At 43.1% G+C, this 27,176-nt stretch overlaps 2 protein-coding genes across 9 annotated transcripts in view; one reads left to right on the top strand and one right to left on the bottom strand.

The window, feature by feature from the left end:
* Window positions 1–25,098, bottom strand: part of adck1 (aarF domain containing kinase 1) — a 514,542-nt gene extending 489,444 nt beyond the window's left edge. For 2 of the 8 annotated variants that reach the window (XM_041215327.1, XM_041215330.1), the window contains exon 1: window positions 24,946–25,098. Coding sequence is in view for 4 of the 8 variants with exons in the window: in XM_041215330.1 (XP_041071264.1) it covers window positions 24,946–24,957 (12 nt within the window). In the remaining 4 variants the exon portion in view is untranslated. Of the gene's footprint in view, window positions 1–14,004; window positions 14,080–24,543; window positions 24,676–24,715; window positions 24,872–24,945 lie in introns of those variants that run through there. The other 6 variants (XM_041215326.1, XM_041215331.1, XM_041215329.1 and 3 more) reach the window with 4 other exon arrangements.
* Window positions 25,099–25,180: 82 nt separating this feature from the next.
* Window positions 25,181–27,176, top strand: part of snw1 (SNW domain containing 1) — a 28,611-nt gene continuing 26,615 nt past the window's right edge. Inside the window, exon 1 of the mRNA XM_041214280.1 lies at window positions 25,181–25,273. Coding sequence (XP_041070214.1) covers window positions 25,260–25,273 — 14 coding nt within the window. The 5' untranslated portion in view covers window positions 25,181–25,259. The remainder of the gene's footprint in view (window positions 25,274–27,176) is intronic.

The raw sequence follows: 27,176 nt of genomic DNA, 5'->3' as shown, positions 1-27,176 counted from the left end.
CCCAAGCCTCTCTCTCATTCATCCCCTCACTCATCCATTATATTGCAGTATTTTTCTAATCAGCCAAAGAAAAGAATCTGCCACCACAGCTGAGTCAGATCAGTGCCCAAGTGAGGAGGTCAGAGTGAGAAGGCATGGGCTTTCTTGCATGCAGTTCCCAATGGAGCAAGCTCTCAATCAAAGCCATGCCAGATGGGGAGAAAAGAACCAGCAAAGGCTGAACTCTCCACTACAGAAAGCGGAAGAATGTCATAAGGAGAACCTCCCCCTTGGAATATGCTCAAAGTTTCCCAAAAGCCCACAATTGTTACAGCGCACTCTCCCACCTTCTCCCCACGACCATGCACATTCTTCCTTTTCCGATAACAGTCTAATTCCCTTTTGAATCCTTTGATTGAATTTGCCTCTGCTACACTTTCAAACAGTGCATTCCAGACCTTAACCGCTCGCTGTGTGAAAGTATTTTTTCCATACGCAGTTACTTTAAATTTACGCCCTCTTGTTCTCATCCTTTCACGAGAGGGAACAGTTTCTCTCTATCCACTCTGTCCAGACCCATCATGATTTTGAATACCTCTATCAAATCTCCTCTCAGCCTTCTATTCTCCAAGGAAAACAGTCCCAACATCTCCAATCTGTCTACATAACTGAAGTTCCTCATCCCTGGACTCAATCTCATGAATCCTTTCTGCACTGTCTCCAATGCCTCCACATCCTCCCTAAATTACAGCCCCCAGAACTAGATGCAATACTCCAGCTGAGACTGAACTAGTGTCTTACCCAAGTTCAACATAACCTCCTTGCTCTTGTACTCTATGCCCCTATTAATACAGCTCAGGATACTGTATGCTTTATTAATCACTCTCTCAACCTGTCCTGCCACCTTCAATGACTCAATATATACACCTCATCCCTCTGCTCCTGCACCTCCTTTAATGTTGTAGCTTTTATTTTGTATTGTTACTCCATGTTCTTTCTACCTAGGTAAATCTCTTCATTTCTCCTCATTGCACTTCATCTAACACCTGTCCATCCATTCCACCAATTTGTCCATGTTCTTTCGAAGCTCTACACAATCCTCCTCAAGGTTCACAAATTTCCAAGTTTTGTATCATCCGCAAGCTTTGAAATTCTGTCCTGTATACCAAGGTCTCAGTCATCAATATATATCAGGGAAAGCAAGGCTCCCAACACTGACCCCCAGGGAGCTGCACTACAAACCTTCCTCCAGCCTGAAAATCATCCATTAACCACTATTTCCTGTTTCCTGTCATTCAGCCAATTCAGTATCCACACTGCTACTGTAACTTATTTCATGAGCTATAACTTTGCTCACAAGCCTTTTGTACAGCACTGTATCAAATGCCTTTTGGACGTCCACGTACACCACATCAACAGCATTGCCCTCCTCAACCCTCTCTGTTGCCCCTTCAAAAAACTCCAGCAAGTTAGATAAATACAATTTTCCCTTAGGAAATCCATGCTGACTTTCCTTAATTAACCTGCATTTGTCCATGTGATTATTAATGTTGTCCCAAATTATCGTTTCTAGAAGATTCCCCACCACTGCAGCTGAACTGACTGGCACATAGTTGCTGTGCTTATCCTTACACTCTTTTTTGAACAAGGGTGTAACGTTTGCAATTCTCCAGTCCTCTGGCATGACCCATGAGACCAAGGAAGGCTGGAAAATTACAGCCAGTGCCTCCGCAATTTCCACTCTCACTTCCCTCAGTATCCTTGGATGCATCTCATCCGGTCCTGGTGCCTTGTCCACTTTCGGTACAGACAGCCTATCCAAGCTCCCTCCTTATCAATTTTAACCCTTTCAGTGTCTGAATTATCTCCTCTTTCACTATGGCCTGGGTAGCATTTCTTCCTTAGTGAAGACAGATACAAAGTGTGCCTTCTGCCTCCATGTGAAAATCCCCTTTTTGATCCCCAATCATCCTTTTACCAACCTTTGACTATTTATACACTTATATGGTATTCACTTTTATTCTAACTGTCAGTTTCTTTTCACATTCCCTTTTTGCTTCTCTTATTTGCTATTCTCCTCTGAACCTTCTGTATTCAGAACGATTCTCAATTGTATTTTCTACCTGACATCTGTCATAAGCACACATTTTCTTCTTTATCTTAATTTCTATCTCCTTTGTCGTCCAGGGAGCTCTGGATTTCTTTGCTCTACCTTTTCCTTTCAAGGGAATATACCTTGACCATGCCCAAGCTCCCTCTTCTTTGAAGGTCACCGATTGTTTTTCCTGCCAACCTTTGACTCCAATTTCTCCATTCTTACCCCATTGACATTGGCTTTCTTCCAGTTAATTATTCTTACTCTAGATTGTTGCTTGTCCTTTTCCATAGCCAACCTGAACTCTGTGATACAATGACCTTTTTTTAATTCATTCATGGGATGTGGACATCGCTGGCTAGGCCAGCATTTATTGCCCTTCCCTAATTGCCCTTTATCAGAGGGCATTTAAGAGTCAAGCACACTGGAGCCACATGTACGCCAGACCAGGTAAGGACAGATGATTTCCTTCCCTAAGGGACATTAGCGAATCAAATGGGTTTTTACGACAATCAGCATCAGTTTTGGGGTCAGACTTTTAATTCCAGATTTTTATTGAATTCAATCTGAGCCCCCAGTGCATTACTCTGGGTCTCTGGAATGCTAACCCAGTGATAATACCTCTACGTCACCACCTCCCTATATGATGATCACCCCTAAATGTTCTCCTATTGACACTTGATCCACTTGGCCCATCTCATTCCCAAGAACTTGGTTTAGCAGTGCCTCCTTTCTTGTTGGACTGGACACACACTGCTGTGGAAAATACTCCTGAACACACTCTGGGAACTCTTGCCCCTCTCTGCCCTTTACATTACTGCTATCTATATTCAAAAATTAAAACCCCCCGCCCCCTGCCATTATAACTGCTCTGCAATTTTTGTATCAAATTTCCTTACAAATTTGTTTCTCTACATCTTCTCAATAGTTGGTGGCCTATAGACTGCCGAGCAACGTAATTGCACCTTTTTTGTTCCTTAGCTCTAGCCAAATAATTCTCTCCTTGTCATCCACTTTCCCCAGCACCTCGATGCTCTCCTTAATCAATTACACCTCCCCTCTCTCTTTTCTGCCTTTTCTACCTTTCATGAACACCTTGTATCCAGAAATGTTGAACACCCAGTCCTGCCCTTCTTTGAGCCAGGTCTCTGTTATTGCCATGTTATCATATTTCCACATGGCAATCTGCACTTGTAACTCCCCAATCTTATTTACCACACTCCAGGCATTCACATACACACACAGTAACCCTGATTTAGACTTTATTACTTTCACTCTTATTCTGACCCATCTACTAACTTACTATTCCTTATTATCTCTCTCAGTATTCTGTGCACTTTGGTATTCCTCTGACACTACTGCCCGGTTCCCACACCCATGCCAAGTTAGTTTAAAGCCTACCCTAGCAAAACACCCCACAAGAAACTCTCTTCCGACTCTTGTCAGTTGCAGCCCACCTGACCTGTACAGGTGCCATTTCCCACATAGCCAGTACCAATGTCCCAAGGAAGCCGTCCCTCCTATACTATCTTTCCAGCCACACATTTATCTGTTTTATCTTCCTATTTCTATACCCATTGGCATATAATACTGGGGGTAATCAAGGGATTACTACTTTTGAGGTCTTGCTTGCTAATTTCCTACCTATAGCTCTCTAAATCCTGACTGCTGGAACACATCACTCTTTTCTGCCTATGTTGTTCGTACCAACGTGGACCACAACTGCTGGCTGTTCACTCTCATCCCCCACCCCCTCAGTGTGCTCTACAACCGTTCAGTGACATTCTTGAGCCTGGCACCAGGAGGCAACACACCATCCTGGATTCATATCTGCAGTCACAGAAAATCATTTTATTTCCATAACTAATCGAATCACCTATCACTATTGCTCTTCCAGTCTTTCTTGTAACCCCTCGTACTACCAAGCCACCTGTGGTGCCATGGGCCTGGCTGCATTCCTCAGATGAACTATCACTCTCGTCAGTATCCTGAACTAAATACTGCTTGGTGAGTGGGATGCACTCAGGGGACTCCTGCTATACCTGCCTGTTCCTTATTGACATCCTGGTGGTCACCCATTCCCTCCCTCCCTGCATAGTGTTAAGCTGTGGGATGACCACATCGATAAACATGCTATCCATGAAGCTCTCAACCTCACGGATGCACTGCAGTGATGCCAGCTGCTACTCAAGTTCTGAAACCTGGAGCTCAAGCTGCAGCAACTGATGACACGTTTTGCACAAATGGTTATCCAGGGACACGGGAGGCGTCCTAGTGTTCCCGCATAGCACACCATGGGCACTTTAGAGGTCAGAGCAGCCCTGCCATTTCTCTATTTATTAGCTAACCTTGCTACTGCTAATAAACCTTACTGCTGTCAGTAAGCTTTACTATTAATAAACCTTACTAATATTGATAAATCCTAACATTTAACACGCCTTACTAGTAGTAATACGCCTTAAACAAAAACAGAAAATGCTGGAAAAACTCAGCAGGTCTGACAGCATCTGTGGAGAGAGAAACAAAGTTAACATTTTCAGTCCGTATGACCCTTGTTCAGAGCTGAAGAGAAATTAAAATGTGATTAAATTTATACTGTTTAAGAGGAGTAGGACAGGTAGAACTGGATAGAAGGCCAGCAATAGTGGGGACAAAGGAGATGTTGACAAAGATGTCATGAACAAAAGGACAAAGGGGGATTTAATGGTAGTGGTAGGGGCTAAAAAAGGTGCTGATAGTGGCAAAGGTAAGAAAGCAGAATGCAATAATAGCAGAACAAGGGTAAGAACTCTGAAAAGAATAACATGAACAAGTGACTGATGGCCCCTGTGGAGGTGGGGTGGGGGGAAGGGACGGTGGTGGGGGAAAAAAGGATCGAAAATGGTATAAAAGGGGGATAAAAATGAGGATGAAATAATGAATAAATGAATAAAAATAAAAATGAATTTTTAAAAAGTGGATAAAAATAAAAATCAATTTTGCAAAAAGGGATTAAAAAAGGGGTGAAGAGAGAGGAGAGAGTTCATGGTCCGAAGTTGTTGAACTCAATGTTAAGTCCTGAAGGCTGTAAAGAGCCTAATCGGAAGATGAGGTACTATTCCTCCAGTTTGCATTGAGCTTCACTGGAACATTGCAACAGGCCAAGGACGGACATGTGGGCATGAGAGCAGGGTGGTGTGTTGAAATGGCAAGCGACAGGAAGAGCTGGGTCATGATGGTGGACAGATCGAAGGTGTTCCGCAAAGCAGTCTCCCAGTCTGCATTTTGTCTCTCCAATGTAGAGAGGTCTCTAGAGGAGGAATTGGGAGCAGCGAATGCAGTAGACCAAATTGAACGAGGTGCAAGTGAATGGCTGCTTCGCCTGAAAGGAGTGTTTGGGCCATTGGATGGTGAGGAGGGAGGAGGTAAAGAGGCAGGTGTTGCATCATCTGCGATTGCATGGGAAGGTGCCGTGGGAGGAGGATGAGATGTTGGGGGTGATGGAGGAGTGGAGTTGGGTGGGGTGTCCAAAAGGCAACGGTCCCTACAGAATGTTGACAGTGGGGGGGGGGTGCGGTGAGAGGAATATGCGTTTGGTGGTGACATCATGCTGGAGTCGGCGGAAATGGCAGAGGATGATCCTTTGAATGCGGAGGCTGGTGGGGTTAAAAGTCAGGTCAAGGGGATTATGGTTCTGGGAGAGAGATGAAGGTGTGGGGGCAGAGGCACGGAAGATGGGTCGGACATGGTTGAGGGCTCTGTCAGCCACAGTGGGTGCGAAATCTCAGTCAAGGAAGAAGGAAGACATGTCAGAAACACTGTTTAGGAAAGTGGCATCATCGGAACAGATGCGACAGAGGCGAAGGAACTGAGAGAATGGGATGGGGTCCTTACAGGAAGCAGGGTGTGAGCAGCTGTAGTCGAGGCAGCTGTGGGAGTTGGTGGGCTTGGAATGGATAGTGGTGGACAGTCTTTCACCAGAAATGGAGACATAGAGGTCAAGGAAAGGGAGGGAAGTGTCGGAGATGGACCATGTGAGGGTGATAGAGGGGTGGAAATTAGAAGTGGAGTGGTGGACCATATAATAAACCTTACATGACTCACCTTCCGGGAGCAGAGACAGCCAGACCCGAGGGCCACCTCTACTCGGACAGCAGGCTGAGTTTGAAAAAGATTCAGGAATGACATCACAGGAAAACTGTAAGTTCATTGGCTGGTGAGAAGCTGCTGTTAGGGAGTGTGTTTAAATAGCTTAAAACTAGAAAAACGTATCATTTATAAAGAAGTAGCTATTTGAACTTCAGTAAGGAACACTATCAATAGGGAAGTAAAGTTAAATCAAGCCAAAGTGAAATAAAGCAATAAAGTAAACCAAAGAAAGATAAAGTTAGTGTAATCATAGTAAAGTTGTTACTAGTAATTTATTCTACTCATTCTACTTACTCTAATTTTTAGAGTTACAGGATGGCAGGTCAGCTTGGCAAAGTGGACTGTGCATCCTGCGGTATGTGGGAAGTCATGAGTGCACCATGTGTCCCAGACAAACACATCTGTAGGAATTGTCGTAAGCTGCACAAGCTTTAGTTTCGGGTTTTGGAAGGTGGTCACACCGCAAGTCAGAAGTATACAGCCAGAGAGGGAATGGGTGACCACCAGGCAGTTTAAGAGAACCAGGCAGGTAGTGCAGGAGCCCCCAGGTCTATCCTGCTTGGTAATCGGTTTTCCATTTTGGGTGCTGATGAAGCTGATGATTCCACAGGGGAAGTGCAGCCAGAGCTAAGCCTGTGGCACCACGGGCAGCTCAGCTGTACCGAAGGGAGGATGAAGAATGGAAGGGCAACAGTGAGAGGGGATTCCATACTCAGGGGTTCAGACAGGCATTTCTGCAGCAGTAAATGTGACTCCAGGATGGTGTGTTGTCTCCCTGGTGTTGGGTCAAGGATGTCACGGAGCAGCTGCAGGACATCCTTCAGGGGGAGCGGGATGAGCCAGAAGCTGTGGTCCACATTGGTACCAACAACAGAGGTAGCAAGAGGGATGAGGTCCTGAAAGCAGATTTCAGGGAGTTAGGAAGGAAATTAAAAAGCAGGACCTCAAGAGCGGTAATCTCAGGATTACTCCCAGTGCAATGTGCTAGTGAGTTTAGGAATAGGAGGATTGATCCATTAAATACATGGCTGGACAACTGGTTTAGGAGGGAGGGCATCTGATTTCTGAGGCATTGGGGCCGGTTCTAGAGCAGGTGGGAACTGTACAAGCTGGACAAGATACATCTTTAACAGGGCTGGGACTGATATAGTCACAGGCAGATTTGCTCGTGCTGTTGCTTGTCAGTGGGGTGGGAATCTGAGGGGTGACCCAAACTGGAAGGAAGTAAAGTTGGTAACAGGAAGTAGTAGTGAGACTAGAAGGCGGGAGAAACAAAGCAGAGCACTGAGTATGCTTCAAATGTGGAATTATGTCAAAAAGACAAAGTTAAGGGCACTCTACCTGAATGCATGCAGCACTCAATAAGGTAGATAATCTAAAGGCACAAATAAAGGTAAATGGGTATGATATAATTGCCATTACGGAAACATGGTTGCAAGGTGACCAAGACTGGGAACCGAATATTCAAGGTTATTCTACATTTAGGAAGGACAGACAAGAAGGGAAAAGAGGTGGAGTTGCACTGATAATAAGGGAGGATCTCAGATAGGAAGAACAATGTGTTGAATCTGTTTGGGTAGAGCTAAGAAACAGCAAAGGGCAGCAGACATTGGTTGGAGTTGTTTATAGGCTAACAAATAGTAATGGTAAATGTGGAGCATGGTATTAATCAGGAGATGAGAGAAGCATGTAGCATAGGTAATTCAGCAATCATGGGTGACTTCAATCTGCATGTAGACTGGGTAAACCTATTGAGCACTAATGCTGTAGAAGACGAGTTTCTGGAGTGTGTTAGGGATAGTTTTCTCGAGCAGTATGTTGAGGAGCCGACTAGAGGACAGGCTATTTTAGATTTAGAATTGTGTAATGAAAAAGAGCTAATTAATAATCTTGTTATAAAAGAACCTTTAGGGATGAGTGACCACAATATGATAGAAAGTTTGAAAGTGAGGTTGTTCAATCTGAAGCAAGGGTGTTAAAATTGAATAAAAGGGAATTATGAAGGCATGTGGGAAAATGCATTAAAAAGTATGATTGTATATAGGCTACTGATAGTCTTCAAAGAACTATTACATAGCTTACAGCACTAATACATTCCTTCAAGGTGCAAAAACCCAAAAAAAGTCAGTCAACCGTGGCTGGCAAAGGAAGTTAAGATTAAAAGACAGGGTTTATAAAGTTGCCAGAAGTAGTGGTAAACCTGACAACTGGGAGGTTTTTAGAATACAGAAAAGGAAGACCAAGAAACTGGTAAAGAATGGGAGAATAGAATATGTATGTAATCAAGCAAAGAACATAAAAATAGACGGTAAAAGCTTCTCTAGGTATGTAAAAAGGAAGCTTTTGGCTAAGACAAATGTGGGTCCATTACAGCCAGAGTCAGGGGAATTCATAATAGAGAATAGAGAAATGGCAGAGAAGCTAAATGATTACTTTTTATCTATTTTCACTGAGGAAGATACAGGAAATCACCCAGATTTAGAGATCCAGGGGACTAGGGAGAATGAGGAGTTGAAGGAAATTAGTATAAATAAGGTTGTATTGGAGAAATTAATGAGACTGGAAGTTGATAAGTCCCTGAGGAATGATATTCTGCATCCCAGAGTGTTGAAAGAGGTTGCTATAGAGATCGTGAATGCATTGGTAATCATTTTCCAAAATTCTATAGATTCTGGAATGGTTCCTGAAGAATGGAAGGTAGCAAATGTCACCCCACTATTTAAGAAGGGAGGAAGGGAGAAAACAGAAAACTACAGACCTGTTAGCCTTACATCAGTAGTAGACAAAATGCTAGAATCTACTATAAAGGATGTGACAAATGGATACTTAGATAATCACGATCTGATTGGGCATAGTGAGCATGGGGTTGCGAATGGGAAATCATATTTGACAAACTTGTTGGAGTTTTTTGAGGATGTTACCAACAAAATTGATAAAGGAGAGTCAATGGACGTGGTATACTTGGATTTTCAGAAGGCTTTTGACAAAGTCCCCCACAGGAGGTTGATTAGCAAATTAAAAGCACATGGGAAAGGAGGCGATATACTGGCATGGATTAAGCATCGGCTAACAGGAAGAAAACAGAGAGTAAGAATAAACAGGTCATTCTCACATTGGCAGGCAGTGACCAGTGGGGTACCACAAGGATCAGTATATGGACCCCAGCTGTTCACAATATATAGAAATGATTTGGATGTAGGGACCAAATGTAATATTTCCAAGTTCGTGGATGTAAAGCAGCTACAAGAGGATTTGGACAAACTTAATGAGTGAGCAAGAACATGGCAAATAGAATATAACGTGGAAAAATGTGAGGATCTCAACTTTGGTAGAAGGAACAGATGTGCAGATTATTTCCTAAACGGTAAGAGATTAGAAAGTGTAGATGTACAAAGGGACCTGGGTGTCTTTGTCCATAAGTCACTGAAGGTTAACATGCAGGTACAGCAAGCTATTAGGAATGTAATGTCAGCCTTTATCACAAGAGGATTTGAGTACAGGAGCAGTGAAGTCTTGCTTCAATTGTATAGAAGCTTGGTTAGACCGGAATTGGAGTGGTGTGTGCAGTTTTGGTCCCCTTATCCCAGAAAGGATATTATTGCCATAGAGGGAGTGTAATGAAGGTTCACCAGATTTGTTCCGGGGATGGCGGGAGATTGGGAAAACTGGGCCTGTCTTCTCTAGAGTTTCAAAGAATGAGAGATAATCTCATTGAAACCTACAAAATATTTAAAGGAGTAGACAGAGTCGATACAGGTAAGATGTTTCCCCTGGTTGGGGAGTCTAGAACCATGTGACACAATTTCAAAATAAGGGAGAAGCCACCTAGGACCAAGATGAGGAGAAATTTATTTACTCGGAGAGTTGTGAATCTTTTGAATTCTCTACCCCAGAGGGCAGTGAGCTCAGTCATTGAGTATGTTTAAGGTAGAGTTTGATAGATTTCTGATTAACAATAATGTAAAGGGTTGCGGAGATAGTGTGGGTAAAAGGCATTGAAGTGTTCGAGTAGCCATGATCATATTGAACGGCGGAGCAGGCTCGACGAGCTGAACAGCCTTCTCCTGTTCCTATGTTCCTAAAAATAAAATGTAAGACTCAACCAGCTATTCACTTGTTAGTTAATAATATGTAATACCTTTATCACTTTTAATCTGCCAGTTGTTTAAACTCAGTCCCTAAGCAGCAATACTCGCCAGCCAATCAACTTAAAACTTCCATGTGTTATTACACCTCGATTTTTGTTTCTGAATGTGGCTCTGAACCCACAGACTATGTAATACCCAGCTGAGCTCTCACCCCTCTCTCGCCGCTTTGATGGCCCCGAACCTTCGCACTCTCGTGTTGCTTTTATGGCTCCAAGCTCTCGCCACTTTTATGCCCCCCAAACTCTCGCTCTCTCACATCGCTTCTATGGCCCCCATGGAAGTCTGGAAATTTCTGCCTCGAAAAGCTCCCAATGGCCCGCGGTTATTCAGGACCAAACAGGACACCAGACCTGTGATCCTTCTGCTTCAGCCCAAGAAAGGCCAGCAAAGGGAGAATGGAATCAGTGACATGGAGACAGAACTTGTGGGTAAGGCCAAAAATTATGTCTTTGTTTTCCCCAAAGTTAAGGTGAAGGAACTTAAGACTCTATCCAAGACTGGACATCAACTAAGAGAGTCACCAATTCAGAGGCAGTTAAAGCAGCTTGAGGAGAAGCAGAAACAAAAATACCTGGAAAAACTCAGCAGGTCTGACAGCATCTGCGGAGAGGAACACAGTTAACGTTTCGAGTCCGTATGACTCTTCAACAGAACTAAGGAAATGTAGAAAAGAGGTGAAATATAAGCTGGTTTAAGGGGGTGTGGGACAGGTAGAGCTGGATAGAGGGCCAGTGATAGGTGGAGATAACCAAAGGATGTCATAGACAAAAGGACAAAGAGGTGTTGAAGGTGGTGATATTATCTAAGGAATGTGATAATAGGTGACATTAAGGGTAGAAAGCAGGACAAGCAAGGTACAGATAGCCCTAATGGGGGTGGGGTGGGGGGAAGGGATCGAAATAGACTAAAAGGTAGAGATAAAACAATGGATGGAAATACATTTAAAAATAGTGGAAATAAGTGGGAAAAGAAAAATCTATATAAATTATTGGAAAAAAGGGGGATCGGAAAGGGGATGGGGATGGAGGACAAAGTTCATGATCTAAAATTGTTGAACTCAATATTCAGTCCGAAAGGCTGTAATGTGCCTAGTCGGAAGATGAGGTGCTGTTCCTCCAGTTTGCATTGAGCTTCACCGGAACAATGCAGCAGGCCAAGGACGGACATGTGGACATGAGAGCAAGGTGGAGTGTTGAAATGGCAAGCGACAGGGAGGTCTGGGTCATGCTTGCGGACAGACCGAAGGTGTTCTGCAAAGCGGTCACCCAGTCTGCGTTTGGTCTCCCCAATGTAGAGGAAACCACATTGGGAGCAGCAAATGCAGTAGACTAAATTGAGGGAAGTGCAAGTGAAATGCTGCTTCAATTGAAAGGAATGTTTGGGTCCTTGGACAGTGAGAAGAGGGGAAGTAAAGGAGCTGGTGTTGCACCTTCTGCGGTTGCATGGGAAGGTGCAGTGGGACAGGGTTGAGGGGGTGATGGAAGAGTGGACCAGGGTGTCCCGGAGGGAACAATCCCTGAGGAATGTCGCCGGGGGGGTGAAGGGAAGATGCGTTTGGTGGTGGCATCATGCTGGAATTGGCAGAAATGGCGGAGGATGATCCTTTGAATGTGGAGGCTGGTGTGGTGATAAGTGAAGACAAGGGGGACCCTATCATGGTTCTGGGAGAGAGAGGAAGGTGTGAGGGCGGATGCACAGGAGATGGGCCGGACACGGTTGAGGGCCCTGTCAACCACCGTGGTTGGAAAGCAGGGAGGAGAAGCAGGGCTGGGTATCATTGACATATGTGTAGAGGCTGGCCCCGATGTGTGCAGATGATCTTATAGTGAAATAGCATGCAAATGGTGTCATGCCAAAATGGCATAATCTTAAAATGAGAGCTTGGCTGTTCAGGAACAATATCAGTAAGCACTGTTTCACAGAAAGGCTCGTGGAAATCTGGAATTCTGTTCCTCAAAAAGCTGTTGTGACCAGGGAGGTCAACTGAAAATGTCAAAGCTGAGATTTATAGACTTGTTAGGCAAGGCTATGAAGGCTTAGGAGACCAAGGCTGGTAAATAAAGTTAAGAAACAGGTCAACCATGAACTAATTGAATAGAGGAATAGGTTTGAAAGACTGAATGGCCTTCTCCTGCTCCGAGCAAAGGTAGATCTTGGAGACTCTGGAAGTGCCCATGTGAGAGAGGAAAAGCAGCTATTGCTCGAGGTGCTGTGACTATGTTTGGGTAGGTAATTGCGGGGCATGTAGGTCCCACGGAGATAGACAATGGGGGAACAGAGATGTTGAAAGAGGATGGCATAGTCGACTATACTAAATGCTGTAGAGAGGGCACAGTCAGAGGGGCAGTAGAGGGTAGGAACATGGCTGAATACTAAATTAATACTTTATTCTTGGTCATCAAAATGGAGGAAAATTCAATACCAGAGATACATAGAAGCCCGCAAGTTTGGAGAATAGACAACAGATTAGTGAAGGGAAAAGATTTACAGGGATCAACATAAACAGAAAAACTAATGGATAAGACAGTGGGATTGAAGCTGGGAAAATCTCCACACCCATTTCTCATCCAAAGATAGTAAACAAGAAACAAGTGAGGAGCATCAGGTGGTATCCGTCAAAATTCATTCAATTTTGCCAAAAGATTAGGAGGTAGGAAACTTTGTACCTTATTCAAAAAGAAAGGAGTGGCAAACCAAGAAACTACGAGCAAGGTTGGGAAGATCGCTCGTGGGAAGATTTGCTCTAATCCATCACTGGTGACAGAGTGGGTAAGCACTTAGAAATGTATAAGCTGATTAGGGAGAATCAGCACTGTTCAGTGAAAGGTAGATCATGTCTCACTAAAGGTAATAGACTCTTTGACAGTCACTGAGCTGGTAGAGAGAGGATCAGCAGATGTTGCATACACAGATTTTACAGAAGGCACTTGAAATTCCACACCTGAGGTTGCTAACTGCAACTGGTGCACGTTACAGTGTTAGGTCCTGGTGAGGTACTTTCAAATTCAGTAGTGATAGCCACCCCTGTAGCTGGATTATTTTTCATATTCTTTCATGGGATGTGAGTACTGCTGGCAAGACCAGCAATTGTTGCCCATCACTAATTGCTCTTTCACTGAGTGGCTTGCTAAGCCATTTCAGAAGGCGGTTAAGAGTCAACCACATTGCTGTAAATCTAGAGTCATATGTAGGCCAGAGCCGATAAGGATGACAGATTTCCTTCCCTAAAGGACATTAGTGAACCAGATGGGTTTTTAACAACAATCAATGGGTCCAAGACTAACTTTCAATTCCAAATTTTATTTTTCCACCAGCTGCTATAGTTGAACCCACGTTCCCAGAGCATTAGCCTGGGTTTCTGGATTACTAGTCCAGTGACATTACCACTATTCGACCATCTCCACCTAATGCCCTTTACATGCCAGGGTTAGCTTATGCTGCCCAATGTCTAATTGTATGGCATTGTGACCTCAGGTGGCTGCAACAATGGCATGTGCTGCATATCATGTCTCTAACACACGCCCTTAATTCCACTTCCTCAATCTTTCACCACATGGAACAGATGAACCATCTGATAAGGTCAAGGACAAATCAAGAACTCGGTTTATTTGTTAGAACATGAGTGACAACATAATTCAAGACTCTTCAACTTACCCTTCATCAACACAGAACCAGTAAAAAAAGAAACACAGAATCGAGAAAAGAAGCTGCAATGTTCACTTCTCATGTCCTTTCAGGTCAGCTTCCAGCTGAGAAAGCTGGCCTTCCATATTTTAACAGTCGCTTGGTAGTACAGAATTTGCATACTATTGAAAAAAAGAGACATGTTGCCAAAACTCTTCATCTTGCACTAATTGGGACAAATGTAAAAATGCCAAGTTTCAAACGATCACAGCAATTTATATTACAGGAGAAAAGCACGCTGACTGGTTGACAAGTCTACTCTAAATGGCTGAGGTGTTGCCATGGAGAAAGCAACAGGGAACTATAAACTCCACGAGCTCCAGGGTACTTCAAAAAAGGCTCAAGGCTTGAACATATTCCTTTTGTTTGCAGACAGCAGGTCCCTGCGTCTGAATGTATGTCACTTATAGCAAGCATAAATGAGCCACGTTATGAGCTTGACTGATTATCTTAAATTGGTTGTTAGTGTAGCCATTAGCAAACTCATTCAGCAACATATCTCTCTTTTCAGCAATATTTCATATTTTAATTCCTAACAGGCTTAAACCTGTCTTCTCCCACCCTTTGTTAGTCTAGACGACATCTCACCCTGTCCACAATCAAAAAAAAGCCTGCCAGGCATGTCCTGCTGAGTATCTAGGGCCAGAGACTTACCTACAGAACGGACATGAGCTCTTTATCGATTACCACTCCAGACTAATGAATTGCTTATTGTGTGCAGTCTTCAGGGAAAACAACTTCTATTAACTATAATCTGTTTTTTTTTTCAATCCTGGGTGTGAATACATTTTGTTTAAAAACCCCAACATTAAAAGTTCTTTGGAGAAAGTTTCTTAAAAAAAAAAATGACAAAATCTAAAACATGGAAAGATGCATTGAATTGGAGGCAGCCTCACAACCATCTGGATGGAAGGTATAAAAGACATTCTTACAGTAGGAATGAGAATAAATTCAATCAATCTGGGCCGCAACTTTTCCAATATCTAGGATCTGGGAATAGAGAAGAGTCAATCTAAGTTTGCCAATAAAATGATCTTGGAGTTATAGTGAATTGTAAGAGGACAGATAGATGAAGCAGATGGACAGAATGACCGCAGCAGCAGTTTTACATCAAGTGTGAAGTACTTTATTTCAGAATAGGAAGAAGAGAACTGGGAAAAGAATCTCAAGTGCAGTCAAGCCTCAGTCTCCTCTGATACAGACAGACACAGACACCTCAGGATTAGCCAGGAGTTCAAAGATAACCCCAGCTTCTTGTCTCCACCACCAACATCTCCTTAAATCTCTCTCCCCGCTCCTCCAATCTCACCTCCAACAAGTGCACGGCAGTCATGTTCTGCTCACTAAGATTGGCACCATCTGTCTAGCTGCCTTAGCTGCTTTCTTTTCCCTCTTACCCACCAAGCCAAATCTCCCCCAGACGCCCCCATGCTCCCCTCCCCCAATCCGCTGCCTGAGCCATAAACCCATGACTTGTTTCAGTTTCTCTTCTATCTCCCTGATGTTCATTGTGCAGGAAACACACTGACTGCTCCCTTGACCCCCATTCTCCCTAAACTACTAACTACCCAATCTCCCTTCCTGCCCCCCATGTTAACTGACATTGTAAATGGTTCCCTCTCCTTTCATACTGTCTCGCACACTTTTAAAACTCTGCAAACTACTGCCCCCATCTTCAACATCCCTTTTCTCTCCCAAGTCAATGGAAGTGTTGCCATCCTCCCAAATTTGTGCCAATCTCTCAACCCCATGTAAATCCACGTTTAATTCACTCCAGTCAGGTTTCAAAAGCACTGAAAGGCCCCTAATTAAAGTCACAAGTTACATCCTCAGTGACTGTGATGCATCATCTCTTTTATCCTCCTTGACCTTTGACAATCTCAAACGTGTCATCCCCATCAACCCCTCGTCTCTGTTTTCCAATTCAGATGGATTGTACTTGTGTGGTTCCACCTCTTACCTATTGTTATACATTGTAGTATTATATGTAAGTGTCTGTAAATAGCTAGGAACTACTTAGCTAGGAGCTAATGTTATTCTGTGGTGTTCCAGGGAGCCATATTTCACAGCTACACCAGGGACTCGTGATGTATATCAGAATCAGTTCAATCTCGGACCTTCTATTGTTTAAGGCAGAATGACAAAATTAAACTGAAAGAGTTCTGATCTTCTAAAGCCTGTGGTGTGATTATTAACAACAATTGGGAAGCAAAAGGCAACAACAACATATATCACATCAAATCGTAGCCAAGAGTTCCAGCAATGGCTTCCTTTCCTATCTCCCCACCGTTAATTCTGGAGTCCTACACAGATCCGTCCTTGGGCATCTTCCTGCATCCTGCCCCCCCCCCTCAACCATCCTCTTCCTCAGCTGTCCTCTTGGTAAAACCATCCACAGCCATGGGGTCAGCTTTCACATATATGCCAATGCCACACAACTGGTGCCTCTCCACCATCTCTCATGACTCCTCCACCAGCTATTTTGGCTCCAGGTCACTTATGCAATAGAATCTTAGATGAAGCACAATCTCCTCCAGCTGAGTCCTGGGGAACACTGGAGCTCAACCCCCCTATCCCCAGCCACGGTTTTAGGCTGAACCAGACAGTTCACAGTCTCGACCTCCTAGTCAACGCTAAGCTAAGTATCTAACAACAAGTACTATCTGTTATAAAGACAACTTCCACCTCCATATCATCCACTTCTGCCCACCTGCCACTGAAGCTCTCAAACATGCCCTTGTCACCTAAAGACTTGACTATTTCCCACCCACCAGCTTCTGTGAGCTTCAGCTCATCCAAGACTGTGCTGCTGGTAACATATCATGTGTCAAGTCCTGTGACGGAGAGAATTAAGGAGCTCTGTTGCATTCAGTTGATTCCCATACAGGATGTTCACTGCTATTAAACTTTAAATGTCAGAGGCAAAAGACAATTGTGTATTTTGTGAAATATCAACATTTAGAAGAAAAATAAAGGCTCCCTCACTTTACTAATTTTAGACTCCCTGTGTATGTTAGTAAGTCGTGTGACAACATTATCGGCTGATTTAGCAGCTGCTCTTGAAAACAAAAATTTGCATTTATCTAACACCTTACCCTGTCTCTCAGAAACACCTCAAAGCACATCACAGAAAACGAAGTATGCTAACCGTTACGTCAGCCGTTGTGCACAGTAAGATCAAAACCAACAGCAACAAGATGAGCAATAAATCAATTCTTGATGTAGGTTGAAGGAGCATTATTGGCCAGGGGGTCAGGAGAACCCCCCACTCTTCTCTCAATCATGGCATGGGATCTTTATGCCCACCTGAACTACTGAGCAGGCTGGGGAAGGGGGGAGGGGGGAGTGGGGGGGTGGGGCAGTGGATAGAGATGGGAGAGAGGACCTTAGTTTAAATACCTTATCTGAAGGCTGGCACACCCAGCAATATGATGCTCTCTCTGTACTGCAATGGAGTGCTATCATAAAGCATGAAAAGAGACTGACGTGGGAATGGAACCAACAGCCAGAGGAAAGAACACTACTGAGCCAAGCTGGCATAAAAGAAGCTTTCACTCTGAAATCTGGTTTTCCTTGGTAGACAAAAGGCAGCTTTGGGAATTTATAAATATCAGTGAAACCACCTGTTGAAGTATTGAACCAAGGTTCACTTCTTGCCAATTTTCACCCACTCCTTTCCCTGAAAGCTTGGACTTGAAGCTGGAGTGTGTTTACACAAAACGTACTCAGAGCATCTCATGTTTTCCAGAAGGTGCTTCACAGTCATTCCAATCTCTTGAAGTGTTATTTTGGAGATGAAGGGGCCAGCCAGTTTGTGCAAAAAAGGGCCGGCAGCCCTTTGGTGCGATGCTCAAGTGGACACTTTACATGAGAGCACCTAGAGGGTGAGCACAGCCAAACTAGTGGCTAATGGAGGACATCAAAGCCAAGATTTAATCCTGTTCTCTCCCAACATCCACTCAATAATCAGGCATCCATTCACACTGAACAGTGTGTGTGGCAAGTTGGGGGAGGGGGGCAGGGAGAGAAGTCCAGGCTCCCTGGACAGTGGGGGGAGGCGCAGAGTTTGGGAAGGGGGGGGTGGAAAAGGGGGTAGGGAGTCTGGGCTCCCAGGACACCCCAGCAAAGCGGGGTGGTGGTGTTGGTGAGAACTGCCACCAGTTCTCACACATTGGGAGAGCCAATTCTCTGCTTGTAGACCCTGTGTCGAGGGTCTCACCTCCTTCCAGCTGGATCTCGGTATCCACTGCTCTGTGGAGGACCACGCGGCTCAGCAACAGGTATCCTGTGTTGCTGCTGGTGTTGCTCCTGCTCCTGATGGAGTGGTTAGTGGTGGTGTGGGCTCTGCTCGCGACACTCAGCAGAGGTGGATCTGCACAATCTGCTCCCAGCCGTGGTGAAGGTGGGAGAAGGGAAATGCAACTGAAAGTGAGCAAAATACTGGACAGGTGAATTGCCTTCCATGAAGTTGTCAAGCGGTGATAGCACTCTCTGCGAGAAGAAGTGATAAGAACAGCCACCTCCTACCTAGCCATGGCCGGAACTCTTCAATGTAACTGGTCAAAGCATTCACAGCTTGTCAGTTTCACTGAAGAAGTTCTTCCTGCCATGCACTCGCCTTGGTGACCCTGGTGAACACAGCCTGGAAGTTCGGAAAGAAGAAATTCATAGTTAAAAAGACTCTTAATTGCCTAATTAATCGGTCCAATCGGTTCCCCACCAGACCCAACCTGAAATGCTTGAGATCCACCCCGAAGAAAGCCCGAAGAGGGCAGGTGACGTCTCAGTCCTGACTTAACATCAATTTCCAGGGTTTTTCCAGCCTGCATGCACCAGGACTCACCTCCCCATGGCAGGAAAATTATGGCCGCTGCTTCCCATGCTAAAGAGTCTAGAATTAGCTGTTATGGTCCCAGGAAAAGGGGGTCAACCATTTGGATCTGTGAGGAGAAGAATACTCTTCACTCAGGGAGTTCTGGATCTTCGGAATTCTCTACCCTAAGAGGTTATGAATGCTCTAGTGTTGAGTGTATTCAAGACCAAGGTTGGTAGGTTTTTTGGCACTAAGGGAATCAAAGAATATAGAGAGTTACTGTGAGAAAGAGGAACTGATGTAGAAGTTCAGTCACTATCTTATTAAATAGCACATTAAGTTCAAGGGTCTGTACGACCTATTTTTTATGCTCTTATGCACTCTGGGAAGTCAGACAGTTGCTCACAGAGGGACTGACCACAACTTCTTAAAATTATTTTTAGGCACGCAATTTTTTGTCCAGCAGACTGCAGGGTTTTCAATATAACACCAGATTAAAAATATATCCACTTAGTGGCGACAAATTTTTGGAAACCATTATTTGAGATAAAGATCTTCAGCACTTAGAAATACAAGGATAAATCAGGGACTGTAGGCATGGAATTGTTAAAGACAAGTTGTGTTTGACAGATTTGCTAGAGTTATTGTTGAGAATTGGCTGATGGGACAGTTCAAAGAAAACAGTTCAAAGAAAACAGGAGTCTATATGGGTTTCAGAAGATGTTCAGTGAGGTCTCTCTTAAGAAGCTTGTTATAAAATATCAAAAGCAAGGTCCCAATAGGAAATACAAGAACTTAAGACAAAATAATGGTTGATGGACAGGGAACAGTGGGCCGGGTTAACAGATGTTGCTCAGACTGCAACGTTTCAAGTGATGTACCCTAGAGGGATCAGTGCAAAGTCCAATTTTGTCATATCCAATATTTACATCAACCAACATCACTAAAGCACAGGCTATGCAGTTATGATCCCAATGTAGAAACTTCTTGTGCACAAATTAGCTGAAGCATTTTACAAGTTTACTGTTGTAATATAAAAAAGAGTAAACCCCATTGGGGAGATTGTGCAGTAGTGGTTAATGTCACTGGACTAGAAATCCAGAGGCTCTGGCTAATGTTTAGGGGAACAGCTGTTCAAATCCCACCACAGCAGCTAGTGGGATTAACTCAATTAATACATTTGGAATTGAAAGCTACTTGCAGTAATGGTGACCATTATTAAGGAAATATCATTTTTTCCAATATTACTGTTGTGAAGCAGGCTTGTGGCGGCTGTGTGTACATTGTGCTTGTGTATGTGTGCCTAATTTAATTAAACTGAAGACCATCAGGCTGCAATGTTTAAACCATCAAAGGGGTTAGGTGTAAAAGCAGGCATTTTGAAGTGGAAATGGATAAGCTGAAATAAATAAGCTGAGATGGGATCCCAGTAGATACAGCATAAATAGGAATTTGCATTAGGAGAAAGATAAGGTGTTACATTTTTAGCTGTTGAATTTCAAAGAGACATAACAGGAAGTTTTACAACTGGTGAAGGTCATAAATAAATAAAGCATAATTATTAAGTTTATTTTTCCTGAAAGTGCTGGCGATAATGACAACATGATTATGATTTAATAGCCATTACGGAGACATGGCTGCAGGAGGACATGGATTGGGAGCTGAATACAGAATATTTATGAAGGACAGGAAGTGAGAAAAAGGTGGAGGAGGTGGCTCTAGTAGTTAGTGATGGTATTAACACAATAGAAAGGGATTACCTAAATTCAGGAAGCCAGGATGTGGAAACGGTTTGGGTAGAGAATGAGAAGCGGTAAAGGTAACAAGTCACTTGTGGGAGTTGGTACACGGCCCCTAACAGTAACCACATAGAGTGGTTGAGCATAAAGGAAGAAATAATTGAAGCTTGTCAGAAAGGCACAGTGATAATCATGGGAGATTTTAATTTACACATAGATTGGAAAAGTCAGATGGGCAAATATAGCCTAGATGAGGTTTCGGGATAGTTTCTTAGGACAGCATGTTCTGGAGCCAACCAGAGAGCAGGCTATGCTAGACCTGGTATTGTGCAATGAGATGGGAGTAATTAATGATCTCATTGTGAAGGCACCCCAAGGTAGCAGCCACCATAATATGATTGAATTTTACACTCAGTTTGAGGCAGAGGAGTGGGCCTGAGACTAAGTTTTTAAACTTAAATGTGGACAATTATGAGGGCATGAAAGCTGAGCTGGCTAAAGTGAATTGGCAAATTAGGTTAAGGGATGGGTCAAAAGAGATGCGGTGGCTAATATTTAAGGGGATATTTCAGAATGAACAGAATAGATACTTTCCAAAGAGGAAGAAGTCATCCAAGGGACAGACATCATCCATGCTTAACTAGAAAGGTTAAAGATAGTATCAATTTTTTTTTAAAAGCATATAATTGTGCAGAGAAAGGTGGAAGGCCAGAAAATTGGACAGAATACAAGGAACAGCAAAAAATGACTAATAGACCAATAAGGTGGGAAAAATTAGAGTATCAGGGAAAGCTAGTCAGAAATATAAAAGCAAATGATAAGAGTCTTTATAAATATTTAGAATAGAAAAGAGTTAACAAAGTGAGCATTGGTCCTATAGCAAGTGAGTCTGGAGAATTGATAATGGAAAACAAGGAAATGGCAGATTAATGGAACAGCTATTTTGCATCAGCTTTCACTATAAATGATGCAAGTAACACCCCAGAAGCAGCTATAAACCAGGAAATGGAAGTGGGGAAGGAAGTCAGGAAAATTATAATCACCAGAGAAGTGATGCTGAGTAACTTGTTGGAGCTGCAGGCTGACAAGACCTGGGTCCTGATGGACTTCATCCTAGGGTCTTAAAAGAAGTGTCTAATGAAATAGTTGATGCATTGGTTTTAATTTTCCAAAACTCCCTAGATTCTGGGAAGGTGCCATTAGATTAGAAGATATCAAATGTAACTCCATTATTCAAAAAGGGAGGGAGACAGAAAGCTGGAAACTACAAGCCAGTTGGCTTAACATCTGCCCTGGGGAAATGTTAGAAGTTTTTATTGAAGAAGTTATAGCAGCGCTGAAGGTCATCAGGCAGAGTTTTGTGGAAGGGAAATCGTATTTAACCAACTTATTGGAGTTCCCTGAGGAAGTAACATGTGCTGTGGATAAAGGGGAACTGGTGGATATTCTGTACTTAGATTTCCACAAGGCATTTGATAAAGTGCTACATCAAAGGTTATTGTGGAAAATATAAGCTCATGGATTGGGGGTAACATATTGGCATGGAAAGAAGATTGGCTGGCTATGCAGAAGCAGAGGGTAGGCATAAATGGGTATTTTTTCAGGTTGGCCAGATGTAATGAGTGATGTGCCATAGGGATCAGTGCTGGGACTTCAACTGTTTACAATTTATACAAATGACTTGGATGAAGGGATTGAAGAGATGGTTGCCAAATTTGGTGATAAACAAAGATAGCTAGGAAAGTAAGTTGGAAAGAGAACATAAGGAGGTGACAAACAGATATGTATAGGTTAAGTGAGTGGGCAAAGATCAGGCAGATGGAGTATAACATGGGAAAATGTGAAATTTGTCCATTTTGGCAGGAAGATTAAAAGAGAAGCATTTTATCTAAATGGTGAGAGATCGCAGAGCTCTGAGGCGCAGAGGGATCTGGGCGTTCGAGTGCATGAATCACAAAAGGCTAGTATGCAGGCACAGCAAGTAATTAGGAAAGCTAATAGAATGTTATAATTTATTGCGAGGGGGGTTGAATACAAAATTTGGGAAGTTATGCTTCAGTTGTACAGGGCACTAGTGAGACTACATTTGGAATACTGTGTACAGTACTGGTCACCTTATTTAAGGAAGGATGTAAATGCATTGGAAGCAGTTCAGAGAAGGTTTACCAGACTAATACCTGGAATGGGTGGGTTGTCGTATGAGGAAAGGTTGGACAGACTAGGCTTGTATCCACTGGAGTTTGGAAGAGCAAGAGGCAACTTGATTGAAACATGCAAGATCTTGAGAGGTCTTGACAGGGTGGATATGGAGAGGATGTTTCCTCTTGTGGAAGAATCTAGAACTAGGCATCACTGTTTAAAAATAAGGGGTCGTCCTTTTAAAACAGAGATGAGGCAAATTCTTTTCAGTCAGAGGGTCGTTAATCTTTGGAACTCTCTTCCTGAAAAGATGGTAGAAGCAGAGTCTTTGAATATTTCTAAGGCAGAGGTGGATAAATTCTTGGTTAGCAAGGGGGTGGTAGGTTCTTGGCAGTAGGTGGGATGCAGATTTCAGGTTACTATCAGATCAGCCATGATATTAAATGGTGAAGCAGGCTCGAGGGGCTGAATGGCCTACTTCTGCTCCTTGTTCATACATTCGTATGAAAGATTTTTAGATTCTGGGAAAGGTAACGTTCAAAAGAAGGTTAAGAACAATGGGTTTAAAAGATAAACGAGGAGAAGATATATTTAAGGAAAGATTGAAAGCTGCATGGTGTTTAGCCATGTGATCTTGAAGAGTGTGCCGCGCTGTGAAAAAGCAGCTTATAGCCAACCCAGAGCAGTGCTTGTTTGTTCCAGAAAGCAAGGCTTTGTTACAAGCCTTGGATTTCCATTATTGAGTGACAGCGAATGAAAAGCTTGTGAAATACCTCCCTTATAGCAACAGCAAGTGCCTTGCAGTAATATCACTGGGTGTTTTATAGATTAAGAATCTCTAGAGACTGTTGCCTGGAAAAGGGTGTTTATTTGTGAGTCTAGCTAAGCAGAATCTTTTTGGGAAATGTTGTAAGACTAAATTTAACTGTGTAACTATAATCTTAGGTGTATAAGTTTTATTTTCTTTTGTTAATAAATGTTTTGTTAGTATTTAAAATCCCCAAAAGTCGTAGCAGAATCTTTACTTCTGACTCCAGTACACATACCTTCTTGTAATAAATACAAATTGCAAAATCGTTGTGACAGCCTGACCAAGTTTCCCTTTGGGATTTGGTCAGCCCAGCAAATACCAATGGTCATAACATACTACCGTGAAAATATCATTGAACTTGTAAAATCCCATCGTTCACTGCCATCCTTACCTGTTCTGGCCTACATGTGACTCTAGATCCACAGCAGTATGATTGACTCTTAACTCTGCAATGGGCTAGCAAGTCGCTCAGTTCAAGGGCAATCAGGGATGGGCAATAAATGCTAGCCTTGCCAGTGACGCCAACATCCCATGAAAAGAATAAAGAAAAAAAAACTTCAAAATGAGTTTATTGGCTATAAAACATTTTGGGGCACCCTTAGTTCATGAAAGCCACTTATGGTAAATGAAAGCCCTTCTTTCATTTGAACACCAGGTTCTCAGGGTACAAGGAACATCCCATAAGACCTACTTCTGCTCCTACATCTTATGATCTTATCATGGGAACAGAGTGCGACAGTCGCGATCATGGAATTAAGAAATAAGCAGAGCTTATATAACTTTTGCAGTAGTAGCTAGGTATTCGTACAACCAACACACTACCTTGAGGCTAGGTTATACAACTTGGAATGAACCCAACCCCCTTTGACACAAGTGGCACAACTTATTTCCAAATCTTATTTGGATAAAACTTTTCTAGCTAAACCTTATTAGACACATGGTTTTATATTACATCATCCTTTCCCAGCCTCCCTGAAATGCCATGTTCTACACTTTACAGAGCTCACCTTTTATTCATACAATTGAAACTGTGAATTCTGTTTCCACACCATTTGCTTACAACAGTATTTGATAAGTTAGGTATATATGTTCAAAAGTTACAAGTACGATTCCTTTACAAACAGGCCCCCTAAACTTCTTTACAATCGCATTAGCAGTGCCTCGCCTGCCTGCACTTACCGATTACTGTGTCTAGTCACCTTCGCCCTCTGACACTTGAGATCTCCCACCCCCGTCCTGTGATAACGATGGTGCATCCGAAGAGCGCAAAGTCCGCTGGGACTTGTAGTCACACCCGGCAGACCTTCCCCTTTGTTTCAATAGGGACAGGCTAGAAGAAAAACTACAACATGTCCAGGCCCTTTAAAAAGACGAAATCCCAGCACTGTTTTCACATTTAGTTCACTAACCTGGATGGGCATCACTCACAATGGGGAAACCCTAGCGCATTGGTTTTATAGGGAAACGGGTTACTCGAAAACATTAATGGAAGGCTACGTATCCCACAAGGGTTTGCGGTTGACACCATGAGGCGGCTAAGGGGAGCTCAGACGGAAAAAGCATCAAAGAGACAGCCGAACGTGCGAGGTGCGTCGTGACGTCAGACGCAAAGGCATCAAAAGGACCGCTGCGTTTTGCGGAATAAGATCATACGCAAAGGGTACGCGGCGCTGCGGAATGACGTCAGACGCACGACTGTGGGAGCAGCAACCTTCCGGAGAAAATGGCGCTGACGAGGTTGGTGTGTGTTTGTTTTTTTAAATTTCCGTCATTATTCGGCCGCCAGTTCAGTGCGGGATCCTGGGAAAGGGATTTCTTTCCCATCTCCTGCCGTTATACCGAGGGCTGTAGACGGATCCGGATCGCTGGAATCTTCCTGGGGCTCAGGGATCCCCTATTCGCGATTCCAGCTAGGCCCAACAAAGCCTCGCCTTTGCCTGATTCTCAGCCCGGCTTGAGGAAGAGAGAAGCGCTGGGAGGAATGAGTGGAAAAGCTCATACTTGGAATAACTTTTTATTTATTTTCTTACAGGACAGCCTCAAAATTTAAAGGAGCTGTGAATGATTATTAATCCCAGTGACTGGAGTGGGGAAGGGCGGGTTAGCTATGATTTTTTTTGTTGTTTTAATTGTCAAATTTCTGATTACAGGTTTTTAGCATTTTGTAATACAATCCCTTTAATACGATGTATAAGTTCAACGAATAAACTATTTATTTGCCCATATACAAGTGTTTTGCTGATCAAACCTTTATGGTTTGCTCTTTTAACCAATTATGATGAGGTGTGTATCGTGCTAGCACATAGTCGCTACCATGGTAACCATCACCCAAACCAAAAAAAGTGCACATATTGGAGATCAAAAATGAAATGTTAACCTATCAAAAAATAAAGTAATAACCAGGGGAGTGAGAGAAGCCCTATACCTTTCACAGTGCAGGCATAGGCATGAAGGGCCGAATGGCCCCCCTCTGCAGTTTGATTCAATGATTCTAAATTTGGCTCGAATAGGCAATGACAGGTATGCGCACTTGCCATTAGATTAAGTGTGATGATTTGAGTCTGCTAATATTAAAGCAGGGGCGCTGCACATTGGGTCTCGACCTGAATCCTTCCCCATTGAAATTGGAGTAAAACAAGGATGGGGGATGGGAAGGGTGCATGGTTGCACCAATCCTTTTGGCTATTTTCTTTGCAGCTTTTCCATCTCAAGTTTCTGTTAATCCTGTGTCATAGAAATAAAGTACCAAACAGATGGAAAGCTTTTCAATCTAATGATCCTTGCACAAAAAGCTGACAGCTCTTAGAATTGTGGCTTATTTTGTCAGTGATCTTCTCACATTGCTAGACATTTTAAATGAAGCCTACAATTTAGTCAAATTTTTTTTCCAAAACGCACGTGCGCTATCAACCTGTACATGGTACTCTGGCTTCTCCCTCACCAAAGGAACAATTCTAGAGAATGTAGACTGTCTTAAAACACCATGCAAGCTATCTAGCAAATAATACAAACATCAATAAGATTCAGCACCTAAAGGAATGTTCGGAACAGGAGTAGACCATTCATTGCTTCAGATCTGCTCTGCCATTCAATTAGATCTGTACCTGAACTCTCCCTTTGATCAAATCCCTTGATATCTTCACCTAACAAGAATCTGTCTATCTCAGTCTTGTAAACCCCCAACGTCCACATTCATTTGGGGAGAGATTTTTCCAAATTTTGATTACCCTTATTTAGTGTGACAAAATGTTGCCTGATTTTCCCCTCCAGAGCTTAGAATGACAGAGTTGTGATTACCTGGTTCCTCTCTCCCACTCTTCACAAATGATGGTGGCATAACCAAATTTTAAATCTAATAGTGCAATTTCAGAATCGAAATATCTTCAGAAAAGTAATGCTTTTACAATTTCTCACTTTTCAATTTCCTGGGATAGAAACAATCAGTCCTCAAGATTTATCCATTTTAAGTCCCATTATTTACTCCATTACCATTTTGTTACAATAAATTACTCACCATTGATTTATTTTAAGTTTCCTTTTTTAGCGCTATTATTTTGTTCCCGGCCGCTGCTCAAAATGGATACAAATGTCGATTGCAATATCAGCTACATCTGTCTTTAATGCACACTTGGCCATATTC

The sequence above is a fragment of the Carcharodon carcharias genome, chromosome 20 (assembly GCF_017639515.1).
Source record: "Carcharodon carcharias isolate sCarCar2 chromosome 20, sCarCar2.pri, whole genome shotgun sequence".
Taxonomy (NCBI): Eukaryota; Metazoa; Chordata; class Chondrichthyes; order Lamniformes; family Lamnidae; genus Carcharodon; species Carcharodon carcharias.
This window is presented reverse-complemented; position numbering and strand designations above follow the sequence as displayed.